At 39.2% G+C, this 24,559-nt stretch overlaps 2 protein-coding genes across 2 annotated transcripts in view; one reads left to right on the top strand and one right to left on the bottom strand.

Moving 5' to 3' along the window:
- Positions 1-6,770: 6,770 nt before the first annotated feature.
- Positions 6,771-7,316, bottom strand: LOC103083098 (uncharacterized protein C1orf146 homolog). The gene has a single exon (XM_082930830.1). The coding sequence runs from the start codon at positions 7,314-7,316 to the stop codon at positions 6,771-6,773; it is 546 nt and encodes a 181-aa protein (XP_082786956.1).
- Positions 7,317-16,002: 8,686 nt separating this feature from the next.
- The window catches only part of ZDHHC17 (zDHHC palmitoyltransferase 17), a 113,078-nt gene continuing 104,521 nt past the window's right edge, over positions 16,003-24,559 (top strand). Inside the window, exon 1 of the mRNA XM_007448750.1 lies at positions 16,003-16,752. Coding sequence (XP_007448812.1) covers positions 16,060-16,752 — 693 coding nt within the window. The 5' untranslated portion in view covers positions 16,003-16,059. The remainder of the gene's footprint in view (positions 16,753-24,559) is intronic.

Raw genomic sequence — 24,559 nt, 5'->3', positions numbered from 1 at the left:
CTTGAGAAAGAGAAACAGAGCTGGAGGAATCAGGCTCCCCGACTTCAGACTATACTACAAAGCTACAGTAATCAAGACAGTATGGTACTGGCACAAAAACAGAACTATAGATCAATGGAACAGGATAGAAAGCCCAGAGATAAACCCATGCACCTATGGTCAACTAATCTGTGACAAAGGTGGCAAGAACATACAATGGAGAAAACACTGCCTCTTCAATAAGTGGTGCTGGGAACACTGGAAAGCTACATGTAAAAGAATGAAATTAGAATACTTCCTAACACCATACACAAAAATAAACTGAAAATGGACTAAAGACCTAAATGTAAGGTCAGACACTATAAAACTCTTAGAGGAAAACATAGGAAGAACACTCTTTGACATCAATCACAGCAGGATCCTTTTTGACCCACCTCCTAGAGAAATGGAAATAAAAACAATAAACAAATGGGCCCTAATGAAACTTCAAAGCTTTAACCCAGCAAAGGAAACCATAAATAAGATGAACAGACAACCCTCAGAATGGGAGAAAATATTTGCAAATGAAGCAACTGACAAAGGATTAATCTCCAAAATTTACAAGCAGCTCATGCAGCTCAATATCAAAAAAACAAACAACCCAATCCAAAAATGGGCAGAAGACCTAAATAGACATTTCTCCAAAGAAGATATACAGATTGCCAACAAACATATGAAAAGATGCTCAATATCACTAATCATTAGAGAAATGCAAATCAGAACTACAATGAGGTATCACCTCACGCCGGTCAGAATGGCCATCATCAAAAAATCCACAAACAATAAATGCTGGAGATGGTGTGGAGAAAAGGGAACCCTCCTGCACTGTTGGTGTGAATGCAAATTGATAAGCTGCTATGGAGAACAGTATGGAGGTTCCTTAAAAAACTAAAAATAGAACTACCATGTGACCCAGCAATCCCACTCCTGGGCATATACCCTGAGAAAACCATAATTCAAAAAGAGTCATGTACGACAATATTCATTGCAGCACTATTTACAATAGCCAGGACTTGGAAGCAAACTAAGTGTCCATTGACAGATGAACGGATAAAGAAGATGTGGCACATATATACAATGGAATATTACTCAGCCATAAAAAGAAACAAAACTGAGTTATTTGTAGTGAGGTGGATGGACCTAGAATCTGTCATAGAAAGTGAAGTAAGTCAGAACAAGAAAAACAAATACTGTATGCTGACACATATATATGGAATCTGAAAAAAAAAAAAAGGTTTTGATGAACCTAGGGGCAGGACAGGAATAAAGGCACAGCCATAGAGAATGGACTTGAGGACACAGGGAGGGGGAAGGGTAAGCTGCGATGAAGTGAGAGAGTGGCATGGACATATATACACTACCAAATGTAAAATAGATAGCTAGTGGGAAGCAGCTGCATAGCACAGGGAGATCAGCTGGGTGCTTTACGACCACCTAGAGAGGTGGGATAAGGAGGGTGGGAGGGAGATGCAAGAGGTAGGGAATATGGGGATATATGTATGCACATAGCTGCTTCACTTTGTTATACAGCAGAAACTAACAACAATGTAAAGCCATTATACTCCAATAAAGATGTTAAAAAAAATATTACAACAACCGAGCTCTTTGGAACATTACCAATTATTTAAAACATGTAATTGGAGCCCAAGAAGGAGAGATGAGATAGTGGGGGATTTTCTAACACTTCTCCAAAATTTTTAAAGTTATCAACTCACAGAACCAAGAAGTGCAGCAAACTATAAGCAAGATAAACACAAAGAAAACACATGTAAGTATATTATAGTCAAACTACAACATCTTTAAAGTGCTAAAAGAAAAAAGTCAACCTACAATATACCCAAATGATTCCTTAAAAAGAAATACAGAATGAAGACATTTTTAGATAGATAAAAGATGAGAGAGTTTGTTGACAGCTGACCTAAACTACAAGAAATTGTAAAAGAAATTCTTTGGTCTAAAGGGAAATTATATCAGATAAAAGCCAGATTAGCAGGAAAGGTGTAACATATTTTAAAATTTTTTCTTTAGTTCATATATATATATGTTACACATATTTCATATATATATATATATATATTTTTTTTTGCGGTACGTGGGCCAGTCACTGTTGTGGCCTCTTCCGCTGCGGAGCACAGGCTCCGGACGCGCAGGCTCAGCGGCCATGGCTCACGGGCCCAGCCGCTCCGCGTCATGTGGGATCTTTCCGGACTGGGGCACGAACCCGTGTCCCCTGCATCGGCAGGCGGACTCTCAACCACTGCGCCCCCAGGGAAGCCCCTATTTCATATATTCTTAGATAGGTAGATAGATAGATAGATAGGTAAATAAGTAAATAGATAGATACAGATAGATTATAGTAACCTGCAAAAACTGGCAGGAAAATATTTTGGAATATAGGGTCCCATTTCTAAAGGCAAGAAATAACCACAGAGTACTTTACAGAACGCTAATGAGTGGTACAGAGGCATCATGAATGCAATTTAGGTGTCAGCAGGAGGGCACTCACCCTAGAATCCTGAGTTCCAGATATGATTTACTCAAACCCCCCATTTCCATGCCTTTAATTCCTCTGTTCTCTGCATGTTTGTGTCTATTTTTTTTATCTCTGCTGTGACAATGACACAAGCTGGGTCATAGCCCATGCTTTCTGTTCCCCTTACCCATTACAAAATTATCTTGTAGAAAAAGATTGTATCAAGTAGCAGAAATTTTACTGAAGACAGCAGCCTTCATATCCCACTTCAAACAACTGAAAATTGTTTGTAGACCATTCCTGTTCTGAAATGGCCCTACTTTATACTGCTGTCAAGGTTTTCTCACTGGCTTCCTCACTCATGTACCACCATCACGTAAGCTTCTCTCTTTGTCCTGCCACCTTTCTCATCCTTTTTTCTCTTCTTTTCTGTTCTCTCTCTTAATCAAAATTTGAGCTAAATCAAAATGTTCTCATGCAGAGAAGTTTAACCACTCTTCTCATTGCTTTGGCTCCTGTCCACTCTCACATTCATCCCAGATCTGCTTCATTGCATAACTCCGGGGGCCTTGCTTACATTGTAGTTCATGTAAATGGGGTTCCCTGGAGATGTGCAGTTCAGGGACAGAGTGTGGCGGCCCTACCTTCACTTTATTAAGGTATTTTCCTAATCAAAGACTGTTCTGGTGTCAGCTATTATGCTAATAATCTCCCACCTACATTATATAAAAGATCTACAAATTTTTTTTAGAAGATTGAATAAGTGGAAAACTATGCTATACACTTGAATGGCAAGTCTAATGGAAAAATGTCTAGGTGTCATCAGTTCTAATTAAGATATCAACAGGTTTTTCTTTTCTCTTCTTTTTTTGGTATACGGCAACGATTTTATAATACATTTGAATAACTGAACAGGAGAGAATAGCAAAGAAATACATCTTTTGGAAAAAAGTGAGAACAAATATTAGATCCTATAATGATCACTAATACATGTAACTGTCATCTATATAGTCATCTAACTAGCTAGTTTCCCATCTTGCTAACTAGTTATTTTTGATCTATCTTTTGTGGACCTCTGAAGCATCTCTTTTCCCTTCTTTCAATAACGTCTTCCCCTTCTTCAGGTACAAGGCATCACCCCCCAACTATGTATCCCATATGGTTTGGGAAGCTGCCAATCACAGGATCCCATTCCCTGGCCTAAAGGTGGACATGCAACACAGGTAGGACCAATCAGAGTAAACTATCCTCTTGACCAAAATGATTGGTCTAGGGATACGTAAATGGCTCAAGTCACTCAGAGTTTTCCCTGGAAATATTCAAAATGAAGCTGAAAAAATATATCCTCTCTGGGAAAGATAACTGGTATGATATTAGCCCAAGACTGCTGGCAGATATGTTTTTCTGCCAGTGGAAATAGCCCATCTGTTAAATGAGAGAATGAATCCAAGCAGAATTAAGTAAACATGAGAGACGGAGTGAACAAGAAAAAAAATCCTGAAGGTACTGAGTCCCAGTTTGTATTTCTAAAGCTTCAGAACCTATCTGGTTCCTGAAGGTCTCCTCTCAAATCTCAAAGTTTTCCTAGTATATTTCTTATCATACAGACATAGCTACAGAGATAGAGATATAACTACAGGGAATATTTCACCTTTCTCTGCCCACCTCTCTCCTGGTTACCCCACCCAGAGGAAGAAAGGAAGAGATTGCCACCCTGATTGGTTAGGTTACCAGACACGTTTTAGGGTTATGATTTATTATTGAATGATTTCACTCAGATAATGATGGTGATCATGGTGGGGATGGTATGGTGGTAATAAGAATATTAATATTTGTGGTAGTAGCACTGCAGTAATACTGCTCCTGGGTGTGCCAGAAAGTGCCTGGATGTCCTGAAGTTTCCTAGATATGATTTGCCTCTGGAGTTGAGGTGGGGCTCAGTGGTTTAGGATAGTAGATGTTATAGAATCCATAATTGGTATGGAATAATAGAATCTGAGCAGACAAATCACATGAGTTATTTTACACAAACTCTAAGGGAATTTTACCAAGGATGGAACTCTCCAAAGTTCTCCTTTACTGCAAACACTGGGACCCTTCTTATTTGGCAAAAATCTGGGCATTCTATCTTAGCTTTAATCTATCTAAGTTGGCTTGTGTATTTCTCTGGGTTATCCTAGGTTATGCAAGGATAATAAGGCCTCCCAAGTATACCGCACTATTGAGAGAGCTCAAGATTCCCTTTCTAATTCTTCCTGACATGCTTTTCTGCCATTGCCTCTCATTCGTCACCTGTTTTTTCCTCCCTTACCTTTAGGGAGCTCTCTAATGAAGCCACTCTCTAATGAGTCTTTCTTCTGTCTTGGATGTTTATTCATTGATTCATTTATTTATTCAAATCTATATTTAGTAAGTACCTACTATGTGCCAATCATTGTTCCAGCTGTACCCAGGTGCTTTTAGCATGATAGGAAAACAGATACGGAAACACTTTAATACAAAATTGTTAAATCCAGCCCCCTTTAGCAAGTCCATGATATGGTTGATCTAGCAACCTTGTCTCAGTATCTCAGTGTTTCCTTCCTTTTCTTTCCTGTGTTATCTATCCAGTTTCCTCCCAGGGGTGTAGCTGGGGACACTTAGTTCAATCTTCTAGTCATAGGCAAATTCTAGCAACTCCTAAACTTCTCATATCTCTGCTTACAAAGCAGGGGAAGAACAACTGCCCCCAACTATAACACTTGGTGCCTTCCTCTATAGGCATACCATAATATCAGAGCCCCTGGCCATAATTCCAAAACACTTGGCTTTCTCTAGGGCAGGGATAGGAAGTAGGGAAAATTCCACAACCCTGATCCTGCAGAATAATTCCTACTGCCCTACCAGAGATGGCAATGGCAGGGCAGTAGGAGGACACATGAACTTGAGGACAAGCAATAGCAGTAACTTCACTGTTGGCTACTGAAAATATAATTCCATGCAATAAACTTGCTCTCATAAAATTGAATTCAGTAGTTCATTTGTATTAGTACTTATATTACCTGTGTAGATTAAAAAGTGACTAACCTTTAAATTTCAGTTCTACACACTTTTATTTACTTTCCTCTCATACTTCAATTGCTTATCATCCTAAAATACCACCTACTATGACTGGCACAGAGGCATGGTTTAATTACTCTTTAATTTTATAACAGTTTAACTGTATTTTTGTTGTTTTTTGGATTGTGTAGTAATGCAAAATTGTGACTGGATTTTAAAATATATTTTATTATAAAAAGTAGTGTATGCTTGCTGTGCAAATAGAAAGAGTTAAGAAATAAAAAGAAATTATCCTATTTTTTGCTCTCAAATTCCACTTCCCAGAAGTCACACCGTTTGATATGTCATTCCATATTTTTAAGCATGTACAGTTGTCCCCCACAAATGAGCTTATGACTGTGTATACACACACACACACGCACGCACACACACGCACACACACTCTTATACTTAGCTTTTTCCACGTAACAATCTGTCCATGTCATCCAGATATTTCACAGTACAGATGTACTGTAATGCATTTAACTGTTTACCTATTGAAATACAATTTAAATGATTTTAGATTTTCACTATTACAAACATTGTTACAATAAGTGACTTTGTAATGTATATTCTTGCATACTTATGTGATGTATCTGGAAGGCAACTTTCTAGAAATGGAATTGCTGGGCCAAAGATTAGATGTACTTGATATTTACATAGATACCACAAAAATGCCATCCAAAAAGGTTATGCCAGCCTGTGCTCTTACCAACAGCGTGTGTCTGAGAGCGTCTGTTTTAAATCTTTGCCAATCTGTTAGTGAAATACGGTATAGCATTGTTATTTTGATATGCATTTCTTTAATCATAGATGAGATCTAGCACTTCTCATACATTTATTAACCATTCATATTTCTTCTTCTCTGAGTTATATTCTTTTTGTGACTGGATTTTTATATTGCAGATAATTTCCAAGAAAGAGTACATGTTTTTGCATTTCATATTAAGAAACTGAAAATTTTAAAGCTTATAATTAAAATTAGAATTATATTGGTACCAAGGTCATGTATAATGAAATAATGGTTTTTGCTTTGGGGAAAGCTCTCCAGTTCATCTGTGTCTACTTGCATTCACCATACCTGGGAATAATAGTCTCAGACATTCACATCCTCTTTATTTTTTATTTATTTTTTTTTTCATTTTTAATTGTATGTATTTTATTTTAATATTCTTCCAAAAGGACATTTGTAATTGATAGTCTAATTTGGGTTAAATGTATCACTACTCAGTTTTATCTTTTGAAGTGTTTTCCAAACTGGACTTTGCTCAATGATGTAAGCTTTAGTTGTTATCATTCTGTAGCAGATGCTATCTGTGTGTGGTTTGGAGGTGATCTTAGCTATGGTGCACATAAGATTAATAGCATTTATTGTGTTGTGTACTGGAAGTATCCGTAGGTTACTACCCAGGAATCTCTGCTGAATCCTGAACATCAGTTTCCATTCCTCAGGCCCATGCAGGGCAGCAGATAGAACCAAAAAACTATTTCGGTGAATGTTAATAAACTTCTCAATTTTGGCTAGAAATGTTTCTTCAGCAGACATAAAGCATTTTTTAGCATCCATCAATAAAAATGCAACTCCAGAAAGAGAAAATATAATTGATCCATTTTCCACTGAATCTGAATACCGAACCTTATGGCTTCGATTTTCTAGGGCAGTTGCAACTTCATAACTCTTAAGAGATGAGCTAATAATAATGGTGGTTGTCCATTTAATTTTTTCTTTTCCATCACTTTCAGCCATTTCTCTCAAACCAGCTTCTAGTGGTGCCAACAATCTGATCAGCACGGCGTCCAGGACAGCTCCGCTGCTCCCACACTTCCAGAGCCTTCCATGAGAAGCTCCACGGGCGGAGCAGGAAGCCCAAGCGTGTTCCTCACATCCTCTTTAAAAAGCTGCACAATGACATGTTTTATTGTAACCATGAGGCTCAAAAATATAAAAGTCATAGAGGATGGGCTGGCTCAGTGCCAATAGCACAGAAAACAGCTTTTCAGAGGTTATGTAAGAAGGAGGTAAGAAACTACATGATTATGCCATGTGTGAAATTAAAAAGCTGGGGTTGGCCCAGATCTCAAGTGTAGCTGGGAAAGAAACAGGAGCAGTAGTCAAATGCAAAGGAGAAAATCACCAGCACTGGTGTGAATTCGAATATTGTTTGCCACACAAAGATTAAGCAAAGGACCTATTTATCTTTGTTTCAATTCAAGGTAAGTAGATCTCCAACATAGGGAAGCCCCTGAGTAGGACAAACCAACTGCTTTAGTTTTAGTTTGTTTGGTGGTGGTGGTTTTTGGTTGCAAGTGCAGGAGCCTGACTCAAACTAGTTCAGGCTAAAAGAGAATTCACCGGTTTATGTAAAAGAAAGTTGAGAGATTAACAATGTTCTTTTTGTTTGCTTGTTTGTTTGTTTTGCGGTATGCGGGCCTCTCACTGCTGTGGCCTTGATTAACAATGTTCTAGTGTCAGTGAGTTCACGGCTGACTCTATAGGGCTGTGCCTTATCCTCCAGCTCTTGCCTGCTTTTCTCTGCTTGGGCTCCTTCTCAGGAGGGCTCTCCCTACAAGGTAGAAGAGATGGCTGAGAATATAAAGTACTGAGAATATAAAGATGGGTAAGACATCATCCCTATTCTTTTCCTTTTTTTTTTTTTTTTTTTTTTTTGCTCCAGACGCACAGGCTCAGCGGCCATGGCTTACGGGCCCAGCCGCTCCGCGGCATGTGGGATCCTCCTGGACCGGGGCATGAACCCGCGTCCCCTGCATCGGCAGGCGGACTCTCAACCACTGCGCCACCACGGAAGCCCTTCTTTTCATTTTATAAAAATTTATTATTAAGGTCATTTCCAGAGAATTCATCTTTATCCCCTTTACTTAAACGAATTCCTTCTTTTCTTGGACTATTTTTTGTTCTCTTTCTACATATAACCACTATAGTAAATTCCAGAATATATGTAATTTTTTACCTTTTCACAAAGTCACATTTCATTTATTTCATTTGTACTTGCCCAAGAATGTAATCTTTATATTTTTATTAATGGCTACCTAATCCTAATTGTTCATTGATTCAATGCACATTTTTTTCATATTTAAAGAGCAATTTTAGGTTCACAGCAAAATTGAGGGGAAGGTACACAGATTTCTCATGTACCCCCTGCCTTCACACATGCATAGCCTCCCCCATTACCAACATTCCCCATTAGAGTGGTACATTTGTTACAATTAATGAACCTACATTGACACATCATTATCAGCCAAAGTCCATAGTTTACGGTACAGTTCATTCTTGGTGTTGTACATTCTATGGGTTTGGACAAATGTTAATGACATGTATCCTCCATTATAGTATCATAGAGAATTTTCAATGCCCTAAACATTCCCTGGGCTTTGCCTACTCTTCCCTCATCTGTACCCACCCCCCCAACCCTGGACAACCACCGATCTTTTTATTGTCTCCGTAGTTTTGCCTTTTCCAGAATGTCATATATTTAGAATCATACAATATATACTTTTTTATTTTATTTTGTTATTTTAAAATTAATTTTTATTGGAGTATAGTTGCCAATAAGTAGCCTTTTAAAATTGGCTTCTTTGGGCTTCCCTTGTGGCGTGGTGGTTGGGAGTCTGCCTGCCGATGCGGGGGACACGAGTTCATGCCCTGGTCCGGGAAGCTCCCACATGCCGCGGAGCGGCTGGGCCCGTGAGCCATGGCCGCTGAGCCTGCGCGTCGGGAGCCTGTGCTCCGCAATGGGAGAAAGGCTTCTTTCACTGAGTAATATGCATTTAAGTTTCCTCCATGTCATTTAATGGCTTGTTGGCTCATTTCTTTTTAACCCTGAATAATACTCCATTGTCTGTATGTACCACAATTTGTCCATTCACCTACTGAAGGACACCTTGGTTCCTTCCAAGTTTTGGCAGTAAAGAATTAAGCTTCTATAAACATCCATGTGCAGATTTTTATATGTGGACATAAATTTTCAACTCCTTTGGGTAACTACCAACAAGCATGATTGCTGGATCTTATGGTATGAGTATAGTTCATTTCAGATGAAGCTGCCAAACTGCCTTCCAAAGTGGCTGTACCATTTTGCGTTCCCACCAGCAATGCATGAGAGTTCCTGCTGCTCCTCCACATCATGGCCAGCATTAGGTGATGTCAGTGTTCCAGATTTTGACCGTTTTAATAGGTATATAGCAGAGTCTCATTGTTGTTTTAATTTGCATTTCCCTGATGACATATGTTGTGGAGCAGCTTTTCATAAGCTTATTTGTCATCTGTATATCTTCTCTGATAATGTGCCTGTTCAGATCTGTGGCCTATTTTTAATCAGGTTGTTTGTTTTCTTATTGTTGAATTTTAAATGTTCTTTGTATAATTTGGATAACAGTCCTTTAACAGATGTGTCTTTTGCAAATATTTTCTCCCAGTCTGTGGCTTGTACTCTCATGCTTGTGACATTGTTTTTCGCAGAGCAGAAGTTTTAAAATTTTAATAAGGCTAGCTTATCCATTATTTTTTTCATGGATCATCCCTTTGGTGTTGTATCTAGAACGTCATCACCATAAGCAAGGTCATCTAGGTTTTTTCCTATAGTATCTTCTAGAAGTTTTTATAGTTTGCATTTAGATCTGTCATCCATTTTGAGTTAATCTTTGTGAAGGGTTTAAGGTCTATGTCTAGAGTCACTTTTTTTTTTTTTTGTGCATGTGGATGTCCAGTTGTTCCAGCACCATTTGTTGAAAACACTATCTTTGCTCTATTGTAATGCCTTATCTCATTTGTCAGATAAGTTCACTATCTATACCAGGGTCTATTTCTGGGCTTTCTATTTTGTTCCATTGATCTATTTGTCTAGTCTTTCACAATAACACACTGTTCTGATTACTATAGCTTTATAGTTAGTCTTAAATTGGGTAGTGTCATCCTTGACCTTTGTTATTTTCTTTCAATATTGTGTTGACTATTCTATTTTTTGCCTCTCCATGTATACTTTAGAATCGTTTTGTCAATATCCACAAAATAACTTTCTGGGATTTTGATTGGGATTGCATTGGATTTATATATCAAGCTGGGAAGAACAATATTGACTCTTCCTATCTATGAACATGGAATACCTCTCCATTTATTTAGTTCTTTAATTTGGTTCTTAAGAGTTTTGCAGTTTTCCTCATACAGACCTTGTACATATTTTGTTAGATTTATACCAGTTATTTCATTTTTGTAAATTGCATTGTGTTCTTAATTTCAAATTCCACTTGTTCACTGCTAGTATACAGGAAAGCAATTGACTTATGTGTATTAATCTTGTATCCTGAAAACTTGCTATAATCAATTATTAGCTCCAGGATTTTTTTTGGTTACATCTCTTAGATTTTCTACATAGATGATCATGCCATCTGCAAACAAAGAGAGTTTAATTTCTTCCTTCTCAATCTGTATACCTTTTATTAAATTTTCTTCTCTTATGGCATTAAGTAGTACTTCCAGTATGGTGCTGAAAAGGAGCAATGAGAGGGAATATCCTTGCCTTATTCCTGATTTTAGTGGGAAAGCTTCTAGTTTCTCACCATTAAGTGTGATGTTAGCTGTAGATATTTGTTTTTCGTTTTTAAAATCAAGTTGAGGATGTTCCCATTTATTCCTAATTTACTGAGAGTTTTTATGATGAATGGGTATTAGATTTTGTCAAATGCTTCTTCTGCATCTATTGATATGATCATTTTATTTTTGTTTTTTAGCCTATTGATGTGATGGATTATGTTAATTGATTCCCATTGAATCAGCCTGTGTGGCTGGGATAAATCCCACTTGGTTGAGTTAGGAAGTATTCTTTCTGATTCTGTCCTCTAAAAAAGATTGTAGAGAATCAGTATAACTTCCTCCTTAAATGTTAAATCAAGGTACACTTTTAAAGTACAGTTTGTATTTGGAAATTATATGATAGCTTAGGGTGAAAGAGCTCAAATCCTAAGCACAGTGCCCTGAATTATCATCATGGGAAAAGGAAGTGCTAGATCACCTAGAAACCTGTCCTTGGTGTTTCAGAGCATTCCTCTCCTGATTTCTACATTTACTGAAAACCTACTATATGACAGCAGGCATTGTGCTAGGTGCTTCATAATTAATTAATTAATTACACATGCACATATATACATATATGTGAATAAATATATATCCATTTATTTTGTTTAAAATTAAAATTTTTTATTTTGACATAATTTCAGACCTTTGTTGCAATAAGTGAATAAAGAATTTCTACAAATCCTTCACTCAGATTCCTCAAATATTTACATTTTATTATCATTTCTCTTGAAGACTTTCAGCCATGATGTTCCATTATTCTTAAATACTTCAACATATATTTCCTAAAAACAAGAACATTCCTTTATATAACCATAGAACAATAATTAAAATAAGGAAATTAGCATTGATGCAAAAGGATTGTCTACTATATGGATTGTATTCAAATTTTGGCAATTGTCCCAATAAGTGTCTGCTATAGGAAAACAAAATTCTGGATCATATGTTGCATTCAATTTTTATTTAATTTGGAACAATTCCTCTCTCTTCCTTTGTCTTTCATGACATTGACATTTTTTTAGGAGTACAGGCCATAAATTTTGTAGAATGTCCCTTAGTTTGGGTTTGTCAGACGTTTCTTCACAATTAGATTCAGGATATGACTTTTGGTAGGAATATCACAGAAGCAATATTGTCTTCTTCTCAATGCATCATTTCAGGAGACACATAATGCCAATTTATTCCATGCCCTATTTTTAAAGTACTTAGCATCTAGGAGTGGTGACAGGCACACAGAGAAATAACTTTGACATAGTCTGATTATCACAAGTCAGACGTACATGTGCGTAGACATCTTTTATTCATTCTTCATATTTTCTTGGCTTACCTTTTTGCTCCAACCATTGCCGTTGCAGCCAACTATGCTCTGCCACAGCCTTGCCTCAATTGCATGGAGCATCTCCTGCTTTGCAGTAGGAATTCTCTGCCACCACCACCTGGGATGCCTGCAGAAGCCCATCCAGCTATTCTGGCACAGGCACAGACTGGAAAGTGGAAGGAGCTGACACTCACTGGAGAAACCACTGAGGGGAAGAGCCAGTGAATCAATCATCAACTGATTCTGTGTCAGTCAGTTCTGATAATTCTGAGGCACAGTTACACAGCTCTTCAAAGGCTCTCATCAGGACAAAGCTCCTGGTACCCACAGTGGTGACCAGCTCAAAAATGCATGCTTGGATTGGCTTTCTTTCCTTCTATTTACCATTATTCTCCATACTCACACTCCTGTCTCTTGGAATTACTTCCAAAGCAAACCAACTGCATCTAAACCCTTGTCTCAGACTCTGCCTTTCGAGGGAACCCAAGATAAGACATTTGATCTCAGGAGTAGACCTAGAAAGCAGACACCCAGAAAAGGATTCTGGAACTGAATCCCTCACCAGTCAGACACTTGCACTTTTGGTGGAAAGTGTGGGTGGTGATAACCCCTGGCCTGAATCAGCATCACTAAGACTTTTACTGGTAGATGACTGTGATGAATTATAGGTAGAAGGTCAAGCATTTGCTTATGAACTAAGGATAGCCCTTGAACAGTTGGAAGGCAATGGTAATTATAAGACCTGTGGATTGGCTTATTTTTGTTAAGGGCTCATGAAAACTTAAAAAAAAAGAAAAGGAAAAAAGAAAGAAAGAAAAAAAAAAGAAGGGACAGGCTCAAGTTACCAACTTTCAAGTCTAGGCAGGCTGTGAAAACCAGAAAGCATCCAAGGCAGTATTTAAAGAGGTGTTTATCTTTTGTATCCACAGAGCAAACTGTGCTCATAATCAGACCCAGGATTGAGTTGTAAGGTAGCATAGCTACAAAGGAGACTGAAATACTGTCTTGACAAGTCTTCTATGCCAAAGGCAGGGACCTAAAAGGGAATAAATGGAAACCTGAGACTTGCAACAGTAGCACTTAGATGAACAAGCCTGAGAAATGTCAAAATGTCTTCTGAAATCTGTGTTGGTACAAGTAGCTTCCTCTGCTCTGCTTAAGAATAGCCTACCTTTTCTGGAGCCCCTGCAAAAACCTGTATGAAGCAACAGACACATAAGCAAAGATCTGTAAGACCTGGTTAATATTTATGTACCTGAAGGAACTGAGGAGTGAATCCTGAAAGTGTTGGACCAGTGAAGGCAAATGTGGACAGGAGAGAATTAACTAACATTGAAAAACACCTGGAGTTTCATGACATAGCAAGGACACATGGAGCTAGTTCTAATATATTGCTGGGATGGCTCCTTAAAGCTTAGATAGGATGAAGGCCTATAGCAAATGAAGGAGAGATTCTAGAAGTGCCTTGACTTCCTTGAGGAAGGTGTCAGAAGGCTCTGGGAGGTTAGAATGTAAGAACAAATGTATAGTATTATACCTGAGAACCCACCATCTGACTATGTCTCTTGTAAGAGCCCAGTGGACACACCTATCTCCAAGGCAGTAAGAAATACAGTGGTGAGGGTACCACTGGCATCTTTGAGAAGCTCAGTGGTATTTACCCACTGTAGGTGACAGTAAGAGATGCTGCTATGGGACTGGGCTCCTTAATATTAATTCGATTGATAAGAACACAAAATAGCAGAGGCCAGATGGTAGTACTTGACCAACAGAAGGAAGTGTACATAATTGTGATAATGCAAGGCCAGAATGGCAACCAGAATATCTTCACCCACAGGGCTCTGTTATAGTGACTAATAGACCATGGTGTGTCTCAGGGCAAGTTAAATGAGCATCCACTAGGGTGTTACTTGATCTATATGTACAACCACACACACACACAAAAATCAACAGCTGGTTAAAAGAAGGCAGATGACAAAGAAACTATAAGGCACTAAAAATAACTACACGCATGCACAGTTAGGGCAATTATCAAAAATAAGATACAAAAAGGTCATAAACTAGCTGCCGTTTTGGAGGTGTGGGGAGCAAAGGCATGGTATTTCCCAAAATCCCTGCACACAGTAGCACCAAGGGGCTGGGCAGACCACCTAAGCACCCCACCTCCAGCCCAACCCACCAATCGGCCCCTACCAGTCATTCCATTGAAGGAACCAGCCTGCCCTCCTTGGAGCAAGCAAGGGCACCTGTTACTTGGTTTTACTCCCTCCTGCTGCAGCACAAGTCCCAGTAAAGCCTTACCTGAATTTCTCATCTGGCCTCTTATCAATTTCTATTGATTAAAGGGTCCAAGGACTCCGGTCCGTAACAGCACCACATCCCTAAATTAAACACATGTCAAATTCCACATATTCCCCTTAATTCTGTAATTTGATTTTATCTACACCAGTGACATAAGGGTAAGGAGGGGCAAGATGAAGATTGAATTGTTGAAGTGAAAATTATTTCTGTCCATTGTTAAAAGGTGTCTGAAAGCAGTTTGGAGCTCCAAAGGCTGAACCCTAATTCTGACTAGTTCTGCATACTGGGTGGAAGAGCCAAAACCAAAATTCTTGGCTTGGGCCAGGACCAAAAGAATGAAAATGTTGCTTTTTCTCAGACTGAAATGAGAAAAAGCAACAGTGCTGGAACACAGACCTAGCCAGCCACAAAGTTAACAGGGAAGCTATTTTTTTTCCCCCCTGCGATGCAGCATCTGTCAAATGCCATATCCACCCCTCTTTGAGTGACACTGTTCTCTTGCCAGTGATGCCCAGACCCACTTTGCTATTTTCATTTATTACTAGACTACCCAATTACTGAACGGGCCCTCTCCTCACGACAGCATCCAATACCCGGTTAATCCTCTTTTCCTAATCCCGCCTCAGAAACAGCAACCAATCCAGAACTGATCCCCGCTCTCCTAGACCTACAGAGTCCTTTGGCGGGAACCTAAACTTTACAAAAGACTCTTTCTCCTCCCTTTTCCAGTGGTATCCAAGCTTCCTCTGGAGTGCCCTTCCTCTTGATTTACAAATAAATCTGATGTTATCGGATCGCAGGCTTCTTCCCGATTTGGCTTTGACACGAGACAGGTTAGTATCAGGATCTCTACTAGATGTTCCATGATTTTTGCTACATTGTCCTCTGAGCAGTTTGGATTTTCGATTTTTAATAGCTAAAAACAAAGATACATGCTTTCTATAACAGTCCCATCAGCACATTTCTAGAAAGCAATCCCCTCCACCACCCATGCAGCCCTAATATCCGTTTAATAATGGCTTTAGTCATTTTATCTGGTTCGCATTTCAGCGAATTCAGTTTAAACGACTTCAGTTCTGAATTCCTGGATTACATTAAAATGTAGCAGATGGGGGCGTGCGGGCTTTGAGGGTGTACATTCTTAATGTGGTTACTCTTAATTCAAGACCAATGAGGGCAGGTTGCGATCATTTTTAACAGGCTTCTTTAGGAGGAAATCCCAAGCTTTATCAGTGTTTTCCCGGGCGCCCCCCGGAGGCATAAATTGCGGGATGACCTTTTTGAATGCAGAGAAAGGGGTGCGTCCTTCGTCTTCTGGAGCGATGCACATCTGGATTCAAGCCTGAGAGCCCAAAACCTAGTACCTGGAGCGAAGTGATGGTTCCACTCCGGGTCTCTGAGAAGTGGTCCCGGGGGTCTCGTATCGGGACAGTGGGGTTTGCGGGCTTGGCCGCCCCGACTGCCGGGGATCCCGAATTTCGGCTGCGCCTCTCCGGAGCCCTGCTTTCGTTTCCGTGCCGCCGCTTGGTTTCCCAAGTTAACTACCCGGTTGCCCAGCAGCCGCCTCCCCGGGGTAGCCAGAGGCGCACAGCTGCCTGGGGCGCGGGCCCGCTTGCGAGTGGCAGCGCCCACGCCCAGAGCCTTCCGCCCGCCTGCCCCGGCGCAGTGCAGCAGAGCGCGCTCCCGCTCGGGCCGGCCCGGCACGCGCGCACGCGCGCAGGGACCCGTGCTCCCCGAGGGGGGAGGGGGCAGAGGGGGCGTCACGGGGGGAAGGGAAGGAGGAGGAGGAGGCGGCCGCGTTGCCTCCGGCGGGGCTCGAGCTCGCCCTCGCGCTTGCCCTCCGCCTTGCCCGAACCCCGGGAGGGTGAAACGCTTTCTCCCGGCATGCAGCGGGAGGAGGGATTTAACACCAAGATGGCGGACAGCCCGGATGAGTACGAGACCGAAGCGGGCTGCGTGCCCCTTCTCCATCCAGAGGTGAGAAACGGCGCCGAGCGCATTCCTAGCCCTGCAATCCTCCAGCCTTTCTCCCCCAGACTCGCAGGGGGCGGTGGCCTGCGTGTTTGGGGTAGTGGAACGCGCGGAAGTTGGGGAGGGCGGGGAGGCAAATCCAGGCCCGAGGGCGGCTGTGAGCGGATGGCGGGGGAGGAGATAGCGGGGCGGGCCCGGCCGGGGCGGGCTCTGGGACGCCGTCCCTGGCTGTGCCTGGAGGACAGAGGTGGAGATGTTGACGGTTCTACTCTGTCGCCGCGCTGCTCGCGGGTGCACTGGCGGCGGGGGCCTGGTGCTTGTTTGGAACCGCACGTTAAGCCCCTAGTCCTGCTCCAAGCCTCTCGGGGCGAGAAGGAAGCGCGTCTGGTTTTGATTTCTTCTCTTTTCCTTCGCCAGAGTGAATGACGGTATCTATTTCTCCCATTTGGCTCACTGTGGGGGAGTGTAGGGGACGAACACAGTTTTTTGGCCAAAGTGATGTCCTTCCCGTGATGCCATAGGCAGCACCTCGGGGCCCCTTGTGTCGGATGTCCTTCTTTGAGCGTTTGTCCTTAAGCGATTAAAAAGAGAGGTCAAAACTTTTGGGAATAGACCCACGCTCACATTACCTTGTCAAAGTACCGTGTTTTTTCGGGGGTGGGGCGGGAGCCAGAGGAGGACAGTGCAACACGTTTCCCGTCACATGAGTATCTTCACCTGTAAGTAAACAGTGCCCCTCTCCAAGATCAGTAGCATTCTGTTAGTTTATAGCTGAGCTAGTGCTAGTTCAGGCCTGGAAGCAATTCTTGATGCATTCCGGTTTTTAATGATCCACAGTGATGTGCGGAGGGCAGCAGCAAAGCTTGCTGAAGAACTCCTGTAGTTTTTATGAGCTTAAGGGTTGAAGACAATCTTTGTGTTGTAGGGTGAACAAACATGGAAGTCTCTACCTGGTTATCTTGCATTAGAATGATTCTGTTTATTTCTGGAGTTGGGATTATAGCATGCTTATATTACTTAGTATAATATAGATACAAGCACTTACCCATGTTATATGTTAATACTCATCACCTTCTGATTCATCACTTTGACTTATCAAAAACAGTGGCACAGTTCCTTAGGAATATACCTGGGCCACTCTCAATGAAAAGGCTACTTTGGATTTCTGACAGAGTTCTACAATAAAACTAAACATTTTTTTTTTGACCAAAGTGGTAAAAAAGAATTCTCAGAATTGGCATCGGAGACATCTCTCTTTTAGTTCACACTTTAGGCCCTAAAAATATATCAAGAAATAGACAAAGTTTTCAGATGATGCATTGAAAATGTTGCTAAGGAATATTTCTATTCATCTACTCCTGTGAAAGTATTTTAAATACTTAAATATTGATTCTATAACATAACTCTTCTCTCTTCATAAACCTTTGCTTTGTGAAATAGTCCATTGTTTGGTACTTTAGGAATAATTTCAACAGGCAACAAATCCAGAAATTGCTTGGTATAATGTAATGGCCTGTAGGCTTGGAATTTAGAGACCAGTCTTCAGGTAGCCATTTAATAGACTATTACTAGAAAATCAACTTCCTCATCATTGAAAGTGGAAGTTGAAGTAGATGATATCTACCATTCCTTTTTGCTTGACAAACACAAGGTCCACTTAGTTTAGGTGTTTTGAGTCTTAAGCTCATAACTACCAGGCCTAAGGTCTTTCTGAATTTTTGCTGTGGTTAGTTTTACATTCACACCTGGTACAGACCTGGTATAGTTCTGCTGCTTTCTTGCTGTGCATTCTTGGGCAAGCTACTTCCCTGAGTTTTAGCTTCATGATTTAAAATAATGGGATGAAATAATAATAACTAATAAGCTAAGGATTAAGTGAGATAATATATTCATTTTTGTTGTTAAAGTAAGCGGCGTCTTCCTACTCCCTTGGAAAGAAACCTAGCAAACCTTTTTTGCGTTGGTGAGCAAATAAAATAATAGTACCTTTAACTCGTTTTTGGAGAGAATATAGAGTTTTGGTCAAACTTGGGTTCCAATTCTGGATTTGTAGTAATTAGCCAAGTAACCTGAGACAGGTTCTTAATCTCTTAAAGCCTCAATTTGTTCATCAGAAAATGGAGATGCTGCCTAGTTCACTTGGCTTTAAGCGATTAGGTGAGACTCTTTGTTGAGGTTTAAGAACTGGCACATTGTAGGTGCTCAGTTAATGTTACTCCTTTCTCCACCAAAAGGAGGGCGGTGTTATATATTTATTTTGATTTTGATGACTGGTGTAGAAACTTGTGTGGGTTTTAATTTAGTGGAATAGGATCTTGTAGGAACAAGTTTATTTTAGTTTTTATGTTCAAATTTAACACTGTCACAAAAATAGTTTCTCACTATTTGTTGAATAGATGAATTATTTGTGGGATAAAGAAATTAGCTATCCTTAAATCTCCTGTTAGTATGCAGACTGCTCACTGTTAAAACCTTTCTTAGGGGATTATGTAATTAGATTAACAGCGAACCCTTCTTTTTAGAGATATTTGCTATGAGTGAACCTTACTTTTCAATTAATTAAATAATCCATTCATTTAGTCAGTCACTTAAACATTTGTTTATCTTGAGACTTCAGTATATTTGTGGTAAATACAGTGAGAAACAGTATAGGATACTGGTCAAGAGCCAAGACTCTGGTGACAAATGGAGAATCTAGGTTCTGCCACTTACTATCATCATGGTCAAATTACATTTTACGCTTTTGTGAAATTAGGATAATAGTACCTACGTCTTAGAGTCATGAGTATTAACTAGAATAATGTTTGTAAAGCAGTCATCACAGACCTAGGCATGTAGGCTGCCAAGCAAATGTAAAGGGCTCTGACATATAGTGAGTACTGATGCTGTTGACTTTGTTTTCTGATGAAATAAGATTGTTTTATTTTAATGGAAGAAATTAGAGGCTGTTTGGAAAAAGATAAACTGATTATCAGGGGATTAGGGTGCTAATGCCAGCTCTTCTATTTTAGGCTAGTGGACATTTAAACTACACTTAGTTTCTTTGCTTTTAAGATAAAGAGGCTAGACTGGAGGCTCTCTTCAGATTTCTTCAAACTCTAACGCTGTGTTGTATGTTGTGATTTTTCAAGATTGATAGGCTTGAGCATCTATCTGCTAGATGCATAGCACTGTACTAGGTTATATGGGTGAAAATAGAATAAATAGAATAGCTTCTGCTCTCCAGAAGTTAATGATCCAGTTGGAAAGATATCAGAATACAAATAAGTGCTGAAATGAGAAGTGTAGCCTGTAAGTAGGTTCGGATTCCTGTTATCTAGAATGGTTAGAAGTAAAACTTCAGCAGAGATAAAGACCATATGTTGGTCTATAGATCCAGCTGGCTTGCTGTCACCAGCCTTCCGTTTCACTCACTAGTACGTCCTCAGTAAGCCTTCTCTGCTCTTTCATAGAATGAGGCCACAATACTCCCTTCAGCCAGAGTATTATTATAAGGGCTCTCTGTCTCAGCAAGGTCTGACTCAGAGCTTTGAACTGGATTGCCTAGATTACCTGGGGCTTTCATCTCTTGCTTCCCTTTTTTCTCAGTTTCAAACTTCTATTACTGCCTTTTCTCTAATGTCTCATTTTTTTTTTAATGATAACTTTTTTTCTCTAATGTCTCATTTTTTTTTAATGATAACTTTTTTGCTTTCACATTAGATTTGTCCATATTCATGTCTCATTTTTTCTTTGTTTAGAATATTAAACTGAAGAACTACTACATCTCCTGTCTTTACAGATTTTACAAAATCTATTTTTTGAAACTTTTCTTCAGTGAAAGTGATTTTGCCGTTTTCCATTACTAAATTTTTTTGCCCCATTATATAGAGATATACATGTGTACACATATATAAATTAACTCATTTGTTTTCATAAGGCAGATGGAAAGTTACTTTGAAAATTACTTTTCTTTTTCTGATAGATTGCTGGCACACTATTTCCCTTCAAAACATGTCTTTCTGTCAGTCTTTAGGATCTGATGCCTTTTTTATTCAGCAAAAATGCTATAGGCCATATACTTGTAATTTAGATTTAAAAATACTATACCCTAAGCATAGTAACTACTGAGTCAATATATAAAAATGAAAATGCAACTAATTGGTGACCTCATGGATTGTGGCAAAGCCAAAGTTGAAAATTACTGACCTGTAGAACCAAAAAATTAGATTTGATTGTGAAAAATGCCATTTTACTGTTTTGACATCTTTGTTTTGTTTCGATCCCTATTTTTATTTAATTTGTGAGACCTGTCCCAAAAGTATTTATTAAGAAGGGACTGTGGAGTGGGTAAATATAAGAGGATGCAGGTTAAAAGTGAGAGTGCTGGTGTTTGGCTGCTTCAGTTCAAATCCTAGTTTTGTACTTACTAGCTTTGTGACTATGGGAAAGTTATTGAACTGTGTTCCAATTTTCCAGACTAAAATGGGAATATAATAGCTCCTACCTCATGAAGCTGTCGTGAAGATGAAATGAGAGAATATATATAAAGTTCTGTGTCTGGCACTTAGTAACACAATACATGTTAGCTATTAATGTTATGATTAGTTATTAATATCTCAAGCAATAGTAGTATACATAGATATTGAGGCAACTGTCTAGGTAGTTAAGATAACGAAAATTGGGGTTTGAGGAGAGGACAGGCAGAGTACTCTTTATTATAAGCCTTTTTTGCACTATTTAATGTTCTTAAAGATGTGTGCTTTGATATGAGGAGTGCTTGTTGAGCATCTCAGTATGGTCTTGATGCTTTGATAGGCCATAGAGTAATGAGGAATACAGAATAAGGCATTGTAAAATAACAAAAGATGAATTGGAGGCCTTCAGATCCCTAAGGATAGATGAACGTGTGTGTGTACATGTATGTGTATTTTGTTAAAAATTTAAAATGCATTGTGGACCTCCTTTCCTCTAGAGAGTATCCTAAGGGTGTGTTAGGGTAGTTAGGGTTGGTTAGTCATTTAAAGTGTCTTGATGTAGTGTGCTTTTAACAGAACTCCCAACAGCCACATAATCCAGAAAGATGTTATTTCAATATCAGGGTTATGTGCAATTCTCTTTCAAAGCATCATCTATTTCTAATATTATTTTATGATTAGATTCTATTACAGATAGGTAATTCAAGAATAAAATATCAAATAGTTTAAGCTTTGGAATTTAAAAAGTTGATTCAAGGCAGTATTATATTTATAAAATATGCAAGTAAAATTCTCACCCAGTGCAATAATTATCCATTTGTAGGATGATATCTTCTGTTAAATTCTCCTTAAAATAGAGCTACAAGAAGCGAATTTGAAAGTAGAGTGAAACTTGAGCCTTCTTTAAATAAGATATTATGAAGAACTTAATTTCCTGAATTATAGAGGGTTAACAGAATATTTTTGATTTTTGTCTCAATTGGTGTTGAAAATTTTCCAAATGAATTACTCTACTTTCTAGGGTTAATACATACTAAATATGATAGAATCTTTCTTTGATAAATCATAATATTATAGTGTCTTAGGCTCATCTTTCTGATTACTGATAATTATTTTTGAGGAGATGGAAATGATAGGGCTAAATGTACCTGAAGGGGTTTCTTTGTATATATGTCAGATAACCTGTGTTTTTTATCAGTTGTTTTATACTAGGAAAAATCAAGTGAAAAATACTGTTAATTACTGATTGAGATGTTACTGTACCCTCATTCAGTTTTTTAAAATGTGTGTGTGTGTGTGTGTGTGTGTGTGTGTGTGTGTGTTTATTATGAACATCTGTTAATTTATGAAGGATTTAATGAAGGATGAACAAAACTGATGACCAAAACTATCCCCATTATCATTAAAATAAATGAACGAATGAACAAACCCTTTTGTGAGCTGAAGAAGTTGCTTGTTGTGTTAGTTAGAATCCTTGGATTGCAGATGTCACCAACCTTTTAAAAATCTACTTTTTAGATTTGGGCAAAAAAGGGAATTTACTGGTCCACATAACCCAAACTCAGGATGGCAGGCGTGCAGTTGGGCTCAAGGATAATTGGAACCTGAGCTGAGAATGTCACCAAGACAATCTTCTCTCTCTCCTCATCTCTGCCCTTCAGCTTCATTTTCTCCTAATGCAGAGTAGCTTCTTTCTTCTGTGTAGTGGGGATATGGATGACAGCGCTGATATCTCAGATCTCAGCTGACCATTAGCGAGGGACTGCTTGTCTTTCCGTATTCCACATTGGAAAGAGGCAGTGTGTCCACTCCTGTGACCACGGGAGAGGGTCTGAACTTTGCCAAGCCATCTTGCTTGGAGTTGGAGGAGGAGGAACAGTTGGAATGCTAGCAGGGAAACTGTTTCTGTCCTCTGTACGCTTAGTGTGAAGAACTGTTTGTTTGCTTTGTTCCAGTCTTCTAGTTTTTTACGTACTTTGAGATGCTGTAATTACACTGCACTCATTGTTAACAGTAAATGTTCTAGTTGAGCTACTGAATAGCATGCTGCATGAATAATCTAGACCAAGGTTGGGAAACTTTCTCTGTAAAGGCCAGATAGTAAGAATTTTCCAGTTTGTGGGCCATGTAGTCTCTGTAGCAACTACTCAGCTCTGTGATGGTTGTATGAAAGCAGCTGTAGACAATATGGAAATGAATGGGTGTGCTGTGTTTCAATAAAACTTTATATATAAAATCAGGTGCTGGGCCAGATTTGAACTGTGGACTCTATTTGCCAGCCCCGATCTAGATAATACATAGGAACTCCAAGAAATTTATGTTAAAATATATGATATTTCAGTGCATTAAATCCCATTAACCACTGGTGTGCAATAACTTCATCAGAACTAGATTTGCATGGTAGATGGGTTGGGTAAAGTAAGAATGTGTGTGTGTGTGTGTGTGTGTGTGTGTGAGTGTGTGTGTGTGTGTGTGTGTATTAGAACCTTATGGAGAACTTTGTTAGAATACACGTGTTTCCATATACACCTCTCAGTTTCTAATTTAGTATTTGGGTTTGTGGTATGTATGTTTTGAAAAACTTTCAGAGGTGATTCTGATAATCCCATACTTCATCCTCCCCTCTCTGATACGCACTTGATGTGTGGGAATTTTTTTTTACACAAGGAGGAGGAAAGTAGCTAATTTAAGGTATGAGGCATTGTATTGTGTGCTTTTCATGTTATCTCCTCAATCTGATGAATAATCACAATGGTAATTGCTAACAGTTACCAAATTATAACTGAACTAGTCACTGTCCTAAACAGTTTTGCTTATATATTCATTCATTTAATTCTCACACCTTTCTTAATACCTTTTTTACAAATGAGAGGATTGAGGCAAGTAAGTAACTTGCTGGTAAGTGGCAGAACTGAATTAGAATCCAGGTTCAAACTGCTTGAATCCAGTTGCCCATTTTGTATTGTGATAGTGATGATACAGAGTTGATTGAATAGTTAGCTGTGATGGCAAAAGTCCTCATTTATTGGAAAAAATATTTTTAATAGACTATTTTTTAGAGTAGTTTGAGGTTCACTGCAACATTGAGCAGAAAGTACAGAGAATTCCCATATATCCTGTGTCAACAACTTGCCCCGGAGGTGGCACATTTGTTACAGTTGATGAACCTGTGTTGACACATCATTATCACCCAAAGTCTGTACTTTACCTTAGGGTTCACTTTTGGGTTTTAATATGGGTTTTGACAAATGTATAATGACATGTATCCACTATTACAGTATCATACAGAATAGTTTCACTACCCTAAAAATCCTTTGTGTTCCACCTACTCATCCCTCCCTCTCTGCTAACTCTGG

Source organism: Lipotes vexillifer, unplaced genomic scaffold (assembly GCF_000442215.2).
Source record: "Lipotes vexillifer unplaced genomic scaffold, Lipotes_vexillifer_v1.1 scaffold329, whole genome shotgun sequence".
NCBI classification, from domain to species: Eukaryota; Metazoa; Chordata; class Mammalia; order Artiodactyla; family Lipotidae; genus Lipotes; species Lipotes vexillifer.
Note: the sequence above shows the minus strand (reverse complement) of the source record. Positions and strands in the feature narration are given on the sequence as shown.